Source organism: Gracilinanus agilis, chromosome 5, assembly GCF_016433145.1.
Source record: "Gracilinanus agilis isolate LMUSP501 chromosome 5, AgileGrace, whole genome shotgun sequence".
In the NCBI taxonomy this organism is placed as follows: Eukaryota; Metazoa; Chordata; class Mammalia; order Didelphimorphia; family Didelphidae; genus Gracilinanus; species Gracilinanus agilis.
Window position 1 is genome coordinate 117,250,116 of NC_058134.1, and position 14,169 is coordinate 117,264,284.

At 35.5% G+C, this 14,169-nt stretch overlaps 1 protein-coding gene across 1 annotated transcript in view; it reads right to left on the minus strand.

The window, feature by feature from the left end:
* Positions 1 to 14,169, minus strand: part of LRGUK (leucine rich repeats and guanylate kinase domain containing) — a 126,326-nt gene that overhangs the window by 77,858 nt on the left and 34,299 nt on the right. Inside the window, exons 9-11 of the mRNA XM_044678025.1 lie at positions 11,141 to 11,237; positions 6,494 to 6,607; positions 3,170 to 3,371 (exon numbers count right to left, since the gene is read on the minus strand). Of these exons, the coding sequence (XP_044533960.1) occupies positions 3,170 to 3,371; positions 6,494 to 6,607; positions 11,141 to 11,237 (413 nt within the window). The remainder of the gene's footprint in view (positions 1 to 3,169; positions 3,372 to 6,493; positions 6,608 to 11,140; positions 11,238 to 14,169) is intronic.

Sequence of the window (14,169 nt, forward strand, 5' to 3'; positions counted from 1 at the left end):
TCTTTCTCATGTAAAGAGCATAAAGATTTTTACAGAAATGAGAATTTTTATAGAAACGAAAAAGCAAGTACATAAGTTACTGATTTCTTCTTGGCTGGCCATTTTTGTGACCTGTTATTTCTTCTATTCTTTTATAACTTCTTTGAAGTTGCAGTTCCTTGGAACTTCCATTCTTGAGTTTGAAAAACTTAAGAGTTTTCCCCTTCTTGATGTATCTTAAAAATAATTTCTCTTAGTATCTTTTAATTTTGTCACCTTCATGGATTTCCCCTGTCTTTGTAGTTATTTAGTCATTTCAGTTGTATCTGATTGTTTTTCTTAGCAAAGATAATGGAATGGTTTGCCATTGCCAGCACTTTTTTTTTAAACCCTTGTACTTTGGTGTATTGTCTCATAGGTGGAAGATTGGTAAGGGTGGGCAATGGGGGTCAAGTGACTTGCCCAGGGTCACACAGCTGGGAAGTGGCTGAGGCCGGGTTTGAACCTAGGACCTCCTGTCTCTAGGCCTGACTCTCACTCCATTGAGCTACCCAGCTGCCCCCATGCCAGCACTTTTTATGAGGAATCCAAGGCAAACAGGGTGAAGTGACTTGCTCAGGGTCACACAGATAGTGTCCGAGGACAGTTTTGGATTTAGGAAAATGAGTCTTCCTAACTTCAAGGTTGGCACTACTCTATCCATTGTGCCTCCTGTATCTGTTTGCCCAAATCCAAGCCCTCCTCCTAACTTCATTCTCTAGATTGCTATTTCCTCTTCCATTTTAGGGAAGTAAGGTAGTTTCACTGTGCTCAGTGAAGAGAATTCATTTCTAAAGAAACGGGGAAATATGTTCCATTTCATATTGAGCTGTAGTCCTTTCAATTTAATCTATAAACTCTTTCAGGATGATCTGATTTAGTTTGATCTAATGTGAAGCCAAGTTTTTGTCCCTCTCTCTCCCCATGTTTGTTTGGTTCTCCACTTTTTTTTTTTTTTTTGGTAAGGAAATTCTGCTAGCAATCTGGCATTCTCTGTGATGTTTTGTAACTTGGCTTGTATTTCAAACTGATGCTGCTTTAGCTGTTATGTCTCAGTTTGGATTTAGAAAAAGTGGTGTTCAAATCCTACTGTACTTAGCTGTGACCATGGGCAACATTTAATCTCAATTTATTTGCCTATAAAGTGAGGATAATATCTGTAGCTCTTATTTCACAGGTTTGCTGCCAGGCTAAAATGAGATAATATATGTAAAGCGCTAGAAAGATTTCAGCTACTAAGGAGATCAAGTGCCAGCTGAGGGTGAATTTAGGCTCTTTCAGCTTCTTCATTGTCATGATTATTTCACATGATAGCCTTCTCTGGAATAATGAAAATCAGTCAATACATTCACATTGTTGCTCAGTCATATCTGATTCTTCGTGACTCCTTTTGGGGTTTTCTTGACAAAGATACTGGAGTGGTTTGCCATTTCCTTCTCCAGCTCATTTTACAAATGAGTCAGTTGAGGCAAACAGAGTTAAGTGACTTGCCCAGGGTCACAAAGCTAGTCAATGTCTGAGGCCAGATTTTACAGTCTTCCTGACTCCAGGTCAGGTATTGTATCCACTGTGCCACCTAGACTCCCTTTTATATACTTTCATCTTTAAGATTTGGCACAGTATTTGTAGAAATAGAATAAAATTATTTTGATTCTGTGCAGTATTTTCTTATTTTTATTACTTAAGAAATTGTGCTACTTTTGGCCTTTGTATGTATCATTTGATGATGTGACTTTTACACAGACAATTTTAAAATGACTCTCAAGTCATTTTAGTCATTCAGTAAACAATCATTTTTTTATCTTTTAAGATAAGGTTTATTTTATTTTTTGTAATGTTGTTTGGTGCTTCACCACATTTTGTGCCTCCAACACTTTTCTTAAAAGAAGCATTCATTATATATAAGTGTGAGGTTTTTAAGTGTTATATTTTCACATGTACTTTAATTTCACATCTATTTTAATTATTCAATAGGTCTGTGTTTTTAACCTTTCATTTCTTAATACCTAATGATAATATATGAAATATTTTTCACCATTCTCCCCTATGCCCAATTTGACATTGAAGTCACCAAGGATTGAAGTACATGAAGTACATGTTGACTTGTTTGGAGGATCCTTTCAAGGTCTTTAAAGATTTGCTTTGTTATATCACTCTGCAAGCAAAGTTGGTTGAAAAGATAGTTATTTTCAGGTTTTTTTTTTTTTTGGCATATGTGAGTCACAAAAGTCAAAATGGCTTAACTAGAACTACTTTGTGTCTCCTGATCATATTTATGACCCCAAAACATGACATTATGGCTATGGTTCAGATTCTTTCTCTTATTTTTCATTGGAAAAAGAGCTCAAATTTAGAGTACAAAGAGTTAGATGAATATTTGTAGCTATCTAAAATCTGTGAGATTCTTAGCAGCACTATCTCCTTTTTCTAGCACTACATCTTTCTCATTATAGAAGCAAAAGGGCTGAACATCTTTTCATCTATTATATCTGTTTCATGGCTTTGGCCCCCAGAATTCATTGCCTTGTAGTCGCCCTATTGGTAATGTGTTTTTTCATACTTAGCTAGGCTAGTGCATAGAGAGCAGTCCTATGGTCACATCTGAAGCCTTTTCTTGCTTGCTAGAAAGAGTCAGAGATCATGTTCTTTTTAATATAACCTTTGAGAACTCAGGGTCAGATCCATGCCAAGACTTTTCTGGAGGTTTCACACTTTCACGTATATTAAATGAAATTGTTGTCCTTAAGGCATCTCAATAGTGGTAAGAAGGGAATGGTATCACCATCCCAATTTTACAATCTGGGAACACAAGGCACAAAGACGTGGAACACATAATAAGTGAAGAATATAGAATCTTCCTCTCTAAGCATATTAATTAATAATCATTTTCTGACATCTCCCCAAGGAGGCAAGTAATGATATAGGGTGTGTACATATATAATCATTCAATATGTATTTCCATGTTCATATTAACTGATAATAAAAATCAGGAACATGGTTACTAGTCACTATGTATTAATAGGCAGGACAGGGCTGCATTAGACACATTTATGGTTTTGCCTAAGAATTTTCCTGACATGAAACTTTTAACTCAGGAGTTCTCAATTCCAAAATGAAAATTATAACTTTTTTTTTCATGAGAGTTACTCACCTGTATTGATTAATGCATCAAAATAACCTGGAAAATCTTGATTTATTTCAATATAATAATCAACTCTCGAGACAGAAAATTCAATCTCAGAACGACTGAAGAGTCCCATTCTCCGTAAATTCCCTTCATATTTTTCTTTGTTCATTGGCACTAGCAAGATATATCGAGGCTCAAAGTAGGAATGTTTCAAACTTCTTACACCCTTTGGGATAAAAGGGAAGATTAATTAAATTGAAGACTGTGATAGACAATTCACCTGGGGAGATAACAAAGTGAACTGTCTTAAGAAGTTATATTAAAATAGTTTTTATTTTATCATTTGATGGCAATTATTTTCTAGCAAATTAGATGCATTTTGGATTTCAGACATTAGCGTGATATCAGGATGGAAGTATTTTTCTTTGTTAATCAAAATTTTAATTTCCTATCTTGCCTTTTGTATTTGTCTTCAGTGCTTAACACAATAAACAGCATAGAGTAAGTAATTAATAAATGCATTTTTCCTTGTATTATTCAATTTTCTAAATATGAAGAATACAAAGAAATAGGGTAAGGCCTCTTTGAAGTGACACAAAATGAAATCAGCAGAACTTCTTCTGTAAAAACCCTGTCTTCAACTATATTAAAAAGACAAGATAGGATTAAAGGAAGTAGAACTTCAGATGGGCTTGGAAGGGGACATAGTGCAAAAATGCTGTGCTTATTGTCAATTCATTGATTTAGTTATACTATAATAAATATTATAGATTTTATGTAAGATTTTAAACTTTGTATTTATGTTTATTAGGTTATCTGTCTTTAAACTTCACTATAAAATTAGAATTGAGCCATTCCATTCAAGATTCTCTCATCAAAAATGCACACAGCTTTGAATCAAATTAATATAGTATTCTAATTTGTCTTTACTATTTTAAAGTTTTGTTTCAAAATGATCTTTTTCTCATTATTCTTCTGCCATTTTATTGATTCTGACTTTTGCTATAAGTCAATGTTCTGACTATACACAAATAGGTGATTAAGGGATGACTCCACATCAATAACAAATCTTTTGCCTATTTTAAAAAACAGAATCAGTTTTTTATAATATTATCTGTTGTTTGCCATATCTAGCACCTACTCATTCTTTTATAAATCTTTATTACATAGAAGTATCAATATATGATAATGATATTGTTTTTAAAAATTACCTTCTTAGAATTGATACTAAGAACCAGTTCCAACGCAGAAGAGCAGTAAGGGCTCAGCAATTTGGGTTAAGTGACTTGCCCAGAGTCACACAGCTTAGAAAAGTCTGAGGCCAGATTTAAATCTAGGACCTCCTGTCCCAAGGTCTGGCTCTCTATCCACCTAACCACCTAACTGTGTCTGCTAATGGTATTATAATGGAGATAAACAACAGCAGTCTTGAGATATATTGGTCTTTTCTTTGAATGGTATTTTGAGAGGAGTGCTGATGAGTCAGGGGGATGGGGAGGAGAATGTGCCTTAATGAATATGCAGTCCTTTATTTCTGGGAACAATGTTGGGGAGGGAGAGATATAGTTATACTGCCCATTGTGAGCTTATTTTTATAGTTCCTAGTCAATGAAGTGGGCCAATAATATGTTACAATAATGATGGGTTTTGTGCATGTCATTTTTAAATCTGAGCAGGATTGGGAGTGTGAGGTGAGAGGTAGAAGAAACAATAAATTTCAAGGAGAGGAGAAAGGCACACTAAGGGGGAAGGGAGTCCTACATTGCCAGGTCTCAAATTATACTCCAAAGCACTTATTGGAACTGATAAGAAGTGAAAAATTAGGAAAAGTATTCAGCAGAACAGAATATATAAACACATTGCAAAGTAGTATTTGATAAATTCAACATAATAAAGTGCTGTAATTGAGGAAGAAATTAATCAACAGAAATAACTGGGGAAATTGGTTGAATTTGACAAAACAGGAGTTGGTCACTCTTTCATATCCTTCTTACTTTTACTTGATAAACATCTGTTTATCAAGCTGGGTATTTCTTCAGCCATGGATTATAGTGACGCTTTTGAGATTGAAAGGAAAATCTGATGATGAGCATCTCTAAAATGAGGTAGGTTGTTCCTTGAACCCCAGACACAGACCATTACTATTCCTGTGATCAAAACCTTCCCAGCTTGGTAGCATTGGCAGAGGTTGAGCTCTGCTGGCAAGACCTTTGATAACCCGAGTTTGATTCTATAACCATCAGGCAGGAAAGTAGGACTTTCATAAGTCATTCGTACAGCCTGATAAATTCAGAATGGATTTTATGTATATGTATAATTGTAAAAAGTTAGTGAATAGTGAAAAGTCATCTATTTCTCAACTCGGGTTTGGTAAAAAATTCTTAGCCATCCATGGTTTGTTAGAAGAGATAAGGGTCCTGAGAAATAAATTTGACTATATAAAAATAAAAAGCCTTTGTAACAAAAAGGGGGAAACTCATAATAAACATCTCTGAAAGTCTAATAGCCAATATCTATATTGAACTGACACATTCAGAGCCATTCTCATTGAATTATCATGATTATGAACAGAGGAAAAAGAAACATCTAAACAAAAATATTCCTAAGAACATTATTTGTGACAAGAAAAAACTATAATAAGCTATGTGTGCTACAATGGGAGAGTGAATGAACAAATGATGATGTATGGATGTATTTTATTTTTATCATCTCATTTAAAATTGTTATGAAGACTTAAAAAAATAAGGCACTGTAATGGGCTTCTGTACCAGCAACAACGCAATGACCCAGGACAGCTCTGAGGGATTTATGGTAAAGAACGCTACCTACATTCAGAGGAAGGACTGCAGGAGAGGAAACACAGAAGAAAAGCAACTGCTTGAACGCATGGGTCGGGGTGGACATGATTGGGGATGTGGACTCGAAACTACCACACCAATGCAACCACCAACAATTTGGAAATAGGTCTTGATCACAAGGACACATGACAAAACCAGTGGAAATGTGCGTCGGCCATGGGTGGGGGGAGTGCGGGGGGTGAAGGGGAAAGTAGGAGCATGAATCATGTAACCATGTTAAAAATGATTATTAATAAATGTTTAAATTTAAAAAAAAATAAGGCACTGTACATGAAGTCTGGAAGATTTATGTTCACATCCCATTCCAGTGATAGGCATTTGGACTTAGGCAAGTACCCAGTTTTCTTAGCTGCAAAATGAGAGGATTGAACTCTTTGAGAGCAGACATTATATTTTATACTTCCTTGTAGCTTCCACAATGACCTGATTAAGGTGGTTCAACAAATATCTGTTGCTTTATTGAATGAAAAAAATAAAGAAAAGCACTTACCTCTATATCCATATGAATACAACTTGCCAGGCCTTCTCTTGCAATACCTTCTACCGTATCCCTAGTTAGTCCATAATTATACTTGTTATACTTATAGGTCAAAATAAATTTTCCCTGAAATCCAAAAGATGAATCAAGTTGGACAATTTTAATGTATGCACCATGCCCTGGTACATCTACTATCAGATCCCATAAACATTTTTGAAAGGAGCAATTTTGTTGTGCTAACATACATTGTGCTATAACAATAAGGCTTTAAAAATCAATATCATTGAATCATAGTAATCTTAGATGTCTCTTATTCTAACTCACATTTTAAGCATGGATCCAACATTCCCAGTAAGTGATAAGGAATGCCTTTCTCACTGTTAATTAGTTGGTTGTTGATTTTTTTTTTTTATAGTAAGCTAGAATATGTTTCTCTGTAACTTCATCCACTGGTCCCACTTCTGGTTTGAGAGGTCAAGCAAAACAAATTTAAATCATTTCCCATAAATAAGTCCTTTAAATATTTAAAGAGAGAATTTATATCTCTCTTGTCTTTCCCTCTTTAGGGAAATACTTATAGTTTTTTTCCATTAATCCTCCTCTCTCCCAGCTTTAAGAATCTTTATTATCTCAGTCATCCTTCTTTGAATTCACTAGAATGTGTATGAGTATGGTACCCAGAACTGATTACAGTTCAGATGGATTCCAAATATGACAAAGGACATCAAATATTTAAATATTTATTTAATTAATAATAAAAATAAATATTTAAATGGATCTGTTATCATCCAGGTGACTATTTCCTCCAGAGATGCAAGCTGAGTCCCACCCATCCCTGCCCAACCTGTCTAACTCTTGTCTGTGCACTCTCAAGCATTTTAGCACAGCGTCTCTACTGACTTTCTTCTGATGTTGTGAGGATGCCAAATCAGTGCATAAGTTGTTGCCCTTTCCCAGTGTGAGGGGGTGAAGGGATGAAGGTAGGAGGATTGGAGGAATGGAGGAATGGGAGAAAGTGGAGAGGAAGGTAGAGGAAGGGAAATTGAGGTAGCTCCCAGCCCTGGTAAGGGGGAAACTGACCAAAGCCCTTCCAGGGCTCAAAATGATCAGAGAGCAACTTTAGGGTTTTGAATAGCTAGGTTTTATTTAGAATAGGAAAGGGAAGGTCTAGGGAAAACTAGGAGGTAGGAAAAAAAGGAAAAAGGTACCAAGAGAGAGATCAGGGTCTCTTGGTAGAGAGAGCTAAACTTCCAGGGTAGAGAGACCAGAGCTTCCAGGGTAGAGAGAGAGCTCCAGGATGGAGCCAGACTTTCTCTTTTATACTTTCCCTGACACCTCCCACAAAGGAAGTGGGAATTGTCAGGGGAAGTTGTAGCAGAGAGAGGCCTGGGAGAGTCTCCCAGGACTTACAACAATTTCAAATGACACACCAGTGACCAGCCCATTTTCTCTTTTCAATCACACATTATTCTGATAATCTTTTATACCAGTTTCCAGACCATAAAACTAAAGAACACCTTGCTATTATAGTAGAGTTTGGTCATAAAGTGTTAATGACATCATGAAACTATATTGGAAAAGACAACAACAGAGTTTGCTTTGCCTTTACCACATGTGAGGGAGTAGAAGCGAGGGGCTCTCTAAAGCAAATTGGTATTAATAAGCATTTTAGCTGTCATGTCACACAGAGGAGTCACACTGAGCTGAAGCTCCACTAAAATATCGAGGTGTTTTTCATGTGGTTTGCTGTCTATCTACATCTCCTTCCATGCCAAACCTATGGAATGAAAATTCTGAAGGCTAAGCTTCAGTCTTCATGAACACTTGGGTATCCACTTCCTTGGAATGGATGCTTTGCCCATCAGTGCTGACCATCGCCATGTCCACGGTGGCTTTCCAGAAATCTGCCATAGAAGATTCGCCCGTTGAACTGGAGATCTTTGACTAGTTCTTTTCCTAGTTTAAAGGTAGCAGGAGAAGACTCAGGCTGCCTCGTTATTGGCTCTCATTCCGACCATAGGATCGGCCTGCTTCTTTTTCTGGTCCTCGATGATGTCTTTTGAGTCCCTTCTTACACACAAATTATTACTTCTAATATCCTACAGCCTCTTCTTATCTACAATGTATAGTATAGTCTTTTCTATCACTTGCCATTTTGATTCTTCCAAGAGCACAATGTTTCATTATTCACATCACCGGAAGAATATTGGTGTTTAAGTGTAATAGCAAGCAGTTTGAAATAATTGAAAGCTCTGCACAATTTCCTTCATGTGATCTCTAGCCCTATCTCATCACTATTATTCATCAGCTCTATGCCTGGCTCACTGCTTATTTTTAGCGTGCGTGTGTGTGTGTGTGTGTGTGTGTGTGTGTGTGTGTGTGTGTGTGATATCTGCTGGCTTTTGTATGTTGTCTGTGGCTTCTACAAACCCCACCCCCCAAAATTCACATTTAATTTCTTCTGGCTGACTCATGATATATTGAATCTTGGATAGGGAAAGTTGCAACGTGGAAGAAATGCCTGCATATATGTATGTATGTATGCATAAAATGATATATATTTATACGCAATTAAAGCTTACAACTACACTAAGACTTTTGAGATGCCCTGTAAGTACATATACTTATGCATATACATACACACCTACATAGATATTGGGCATCCAAGTGGCACAGGGACTGGAGCACTGGGCTCAGAATCAGGAAGACTCATCTTCATGAGTTCAAATCTGTCCTCACATACTTATTAGCTCTGTGACCCTGGGAAAATCACCTCACCCTGTTTGCCTTAGTTTCCTCAAATGTAAAATGAATTGGAGAAGGAAATGACAAACCACTCCACTTATCTTTGCCAAGAAAACCCCAAATGGAGTCACCAAGAGCTGAGATAAGAAAATTTCTCAACAACAATAACAAGTATATGCACATTCATATTTGTGTGTGTTTACTAACTCACTGAGATACCTGTCAAGTATATCAAAAGCTAGGTAATATAATTGTTTAATCCACTTTGTTTTTTACACTGTAAGTAGCTAAATTGATCTCTGAATTAATATGAATTTAACTGAAGAAAATCTATAGCGTGTTCTGGAACTCAATGTAATTATTACTATATCATCTGCTAACTTGGAGAACTTAATCACAATTCTAGAGAATCCTTTTTTTGGAATCTGTATGGGACAACTCTGTGAGATTGACAAAGAATATGAATGAGCACATGCTTCCTTATCTTGGCCTAGTGGATGGATTAGATAAAACCATCTCAATAATAACAATTGCCTTTGTGGCTTCAAAGTTGTAAGGAATATGGCCATGTTTTCCATGGCTATATACTCCAGTTGTAACTTGGGAATTTTGTTTGATAGAAAACATGGAGGATATTTTTAAAAGTGGGCGGCAGGGCAGGGTGAGGAATGATTCCCTTTGGTCTCATAGTCACCTTCCCAAATCCACATAGGATTCCTTTAACTTTGCCCTTAGGACAATTTCAAGACTGCACAATTACTTTGCAGGAATTTGAAAGCAAATAGAGATGTGTAATATCTATATTTAGATATATTTATATGAGAAATATATATTTATAGCAATCCACATTTATGCAAATATGTCTTTGCAGCAAATATATAGTAATTAATTGCAAGAAAAGTTCTTTATGGTTTTGATAATACAGTATTGCATGAATATGTAAAAATATAGTTTTAGGTTACCAAAAAGAGTTTAATGTCTCTCAGGATACTTTCTGCATATGGATCCAAAGTTGTGCTCTCACAGATAAGCATAATGCATGTAATTACTGATGGTTAGAATGATAGAATTGTGGAAATAGATATGAAATCTCATGAGGATGAGATTACACTGGTTCTACCTGAGGCAGTTTTATGAGGGAATGCTTTTACCTGGCTGGGAATTTAGGTCACACAAGGAATAAAAGATATGTTAAATGTGGCTATCTAAGGGCATCTGTCCCCATAGATAAATCCCACAATGGTTAGACTCTCTTATTAAGACTCGCATCATACTATATTTTTCACTTTATTTTCTTTGGGGTGTTTTCTTTTTGGATTTGTCTTCTTCCACAACATGACTAATATGAAAATATGTTTTGCATAGTGGCACATGCATAATATATATTAAATTGCTTACCATCTCAAGGAGGGGGAAGGGAAGGGAGGAAAGGAGAGAATTTATAACTCAAAACTTTAGAAAACAAATGTGAAAAATTGTTTTTATGTATGATTGGGGAAAAAATAAAATATTATGGGGGGGGTGAAGGGGGAAGACCAGCATCTCCAGAAGTGTGAAATTATGAGTATAGATAAAGCTCTGCCTAAAAGCTACCACAGGCCTACAAGATTTGGAAGGAACTGTTCATACAGAATGCAAAGACCCCCTCTCTGATCACATAACTAAAGCTTTATGCATGAGTTAATCTACAAGTGTTAAATTATGTCTGGTAGAATTTGTCTATGCTTAACAGATAAAGCCTTATTAATAACAGGTAAATCAGCTGAATAGTAACTATAGCAATAGGTTTTTTTTAACATGTTAAGAATCAATTTTCCTAAAACTTGAGAAGCATTCAAATACTAGTATATTCATCATTGCCAAACAGTAAAGCAAACAAGAAGGCATCACTCCTGGAATATTCACAATTCTTACCATGTTCAGCATTTCGGTAAAAACCTCCTCAGAAATAAAATTATAATCCACTCGGTCCCCTTCTCCAAAGTAGGGAAGTCTTGTGGTATGACAGGAACTGAAAAATACAATATAAATAATTTAATCTGTTTCCATTAAATTAAAATGTGATGAAAAAGGAATGATTCAAAGTATTTTTTTTGAGGACATCAAAATTTGCATTTTTTAATGATAAAGATTTCAACTTTTTGTGATTCTCTGTAATCTGATCACACATTATAGAACAGCAAATTGATAGGCCTTGTTATTTTCATGGGCCAACACTATAGAACCATAAAACTACAAGAGGTGAGAGCTCTTTATCACAAAGGAACCTTAGACATTATTTTGTCCAACCTCCACCATAAATATGAATCTTCTCTAATTCATGACATACCCAGCCTTTGCTTAAAGATCTTGGAATCTTGGGCAAGCTATATCATAAAATTGGAATAGCAGATATATTACCTACCTAAGGAGATTGTAACATTTATATTCTGAACATTTCTCAGATAGTTGACATTTTTTGGACTTCATTTCTCTAGGACCTAGTTCTTAGGTTCACAAGATTTTTTGAGCTGAAAGGATCCTGAGAGGTCATTTAGTCAAACACTCTCATGTTAGACGAGGAAACTAAGCTCATACTGGAAGATAAAAGGCATCTCCTCCATAAGTTTACACTCATTCTTAATGCATTTTAATGCTAAATTTCCAGAAGGCGTGATTTACATCTATAGCTTCTATTTTCTCACTACTCAAATATTCCTAAAAACCCTTCACAACCTGTCTTCCAGTTCCAACTACTCAACCAAATTTTTCCTCCAATCCTAATGATATCCTTCTCACAAAATAGAAAGCTTTTTTTCACTCCTTAATCTCATTTCATTTTTCTGTAATACTTGCCACAACTGACAAAAAACTCCATACTCCTCTTCTTTCTCGATATTCTCTCCTCCTTTGGTATCTTGGAAATGGTACTCTCATTGTACTTCTCTCACCTCTCTCACTCCTTCTTGGTCTCTGATAGTCCCTTTTCCTTCTCCCATTTCATACATGATACCTCTGATACCAGCACTAACAACAATAATAGTAACTGATGCTTTTTTTCAAAGCATTTCAATATGATATCTTGCTTAATCTACTTCTCAAGTAGATAAGGCACATATTCCTATTTTATTTTATATGAAAAAACTTCAAATATAACTTGTCCCATAGCTAGTCAGTGTCAAACCCAGGCCTAGAATTCAGGTTTCATGGTTCAACTGATGGTCTTTGCCTTGTATTATGCTGACTCTTTGGTGGCTGTGTGCTCTGGGGATCTCTAACTAATTTTGATATCATACCATGCAAAAAAAGACAACTTCATAGGTAAATCTTCTGATGGAAAAATGACTTACAAAATACATTCCAAATCCAAATACTTTTCATTATTAATAATGTTGTTTCCCTCCATTAGTACAGATGATCAAGAGATTATAAAAGTAGTTTTTAATATTTAATATTTATTTTAATATTTAATATTACATTTAAATTGTACAACCAGGACAACAAAGAAACTCTAAATAAGGGTTGTCACAATACTTTGAAATTAGTTTTTCTATGTGAAGACACAATGGACCTTAGTGAAAAGACCTGAGTCTATCAATCAACAGGAATTTATTAATCATCTACAGTGCTATGTCCCAGGTCAATGGGGGCACCTGAATCAGTGGAGCACAAATCATCCACTTGACCCCTTTTGCTGTGACTTTTCCATACTGTTGGACAGGAAATTTTATAGAATTCCTTACAGAGAAAACCTAATTTGAATTAGCAGTGTCTTGCACAGCTAAGAAAGTATCTGGGAAATGTTCATTGATTTTATTATAATTTATATTTATAGCTTCTGTCCAGGCAAAGAAAACAATGGTCTCATTAGTACCATGGTAGCTGAAAGCACCTGGATTTACTGGAATCACACCTTATGAACTCTATTCTTGGTTCTTAAAAAAAGGACCCAATCCTACTGGTAAATATCTGAAACTATGGCCCCATTGTCTTTTGTAGACAGTTACTACATAATATGCTGTCCTAGATAGGAAGGAAACAAGCATTGGTTGAATGCCTACTGAGTGCCAAGCATTGCATAAAGTGCTTCACAAATATCTCAATTGATTTCCTCAACAACCCTGGGAGGACAGTGCTATTGTATCATCTTTATTTTATAAATGTGGAAATGGAGGCAGGCAGAGACAAAGTGACTTGTTCAGGCCACATAGCTAGTAAGTATTTGAGGCTGGATTTGAACTCAGGTCTTCCTGACTCCAGGTCCAGCACTCTCTATCTGCCTCTGGATAAACCTAAATGTAAACATCTCAAAAAATAATGGTGTAGTAAAAAAATTGAACTTTTAAAAAAGGAATGATGCCAAAACTCAATTAGTGACATCAAACATTTATGTGGGCTTTTTTTTAAAAAGAAGTTTTAATATACTGATTTTCTTCTAGGGAAAAAATACAACCAGATACTATTTTCCCCATTTTTTTCTTAATCACTGGCTAGTTAAGTGACAGTAAATTCCTATAAAATGGGTCAAGTACTATCGGTTTAATTGGCAGATAGAGAAATGAAGACAAACTTTAAATTCTGATGGCCAGAGCACTAATTTTAACCAAAGGCAAGAGGGAACATTTTGTAATATCTAAAGGATACTAACACACTGGAGGTTTTTGTTCCTTGGCAACATGTATTGGAAGTGATTACTTTAAATATTTTCAGTGACTACCACAAGAGGGACTAGAACAAAATATAAGTGCAATGGTGTAGGGATTTTACATATGATGGTAAAAATTCTCCAGTAAAGTCAAAACATGGTAGTAAAGAATTCGATTGCTGCAGAACATTGTCATAGATAAACCAATCAAAACAGCAGGCTGCTAAAATTAATGCTTTGCCATTGAGATAAAAAGTTAAACATTCTAAAAATGGTAAACTCCATTAAAAGGTTACACAAAATTAAACTGAGATTTCAT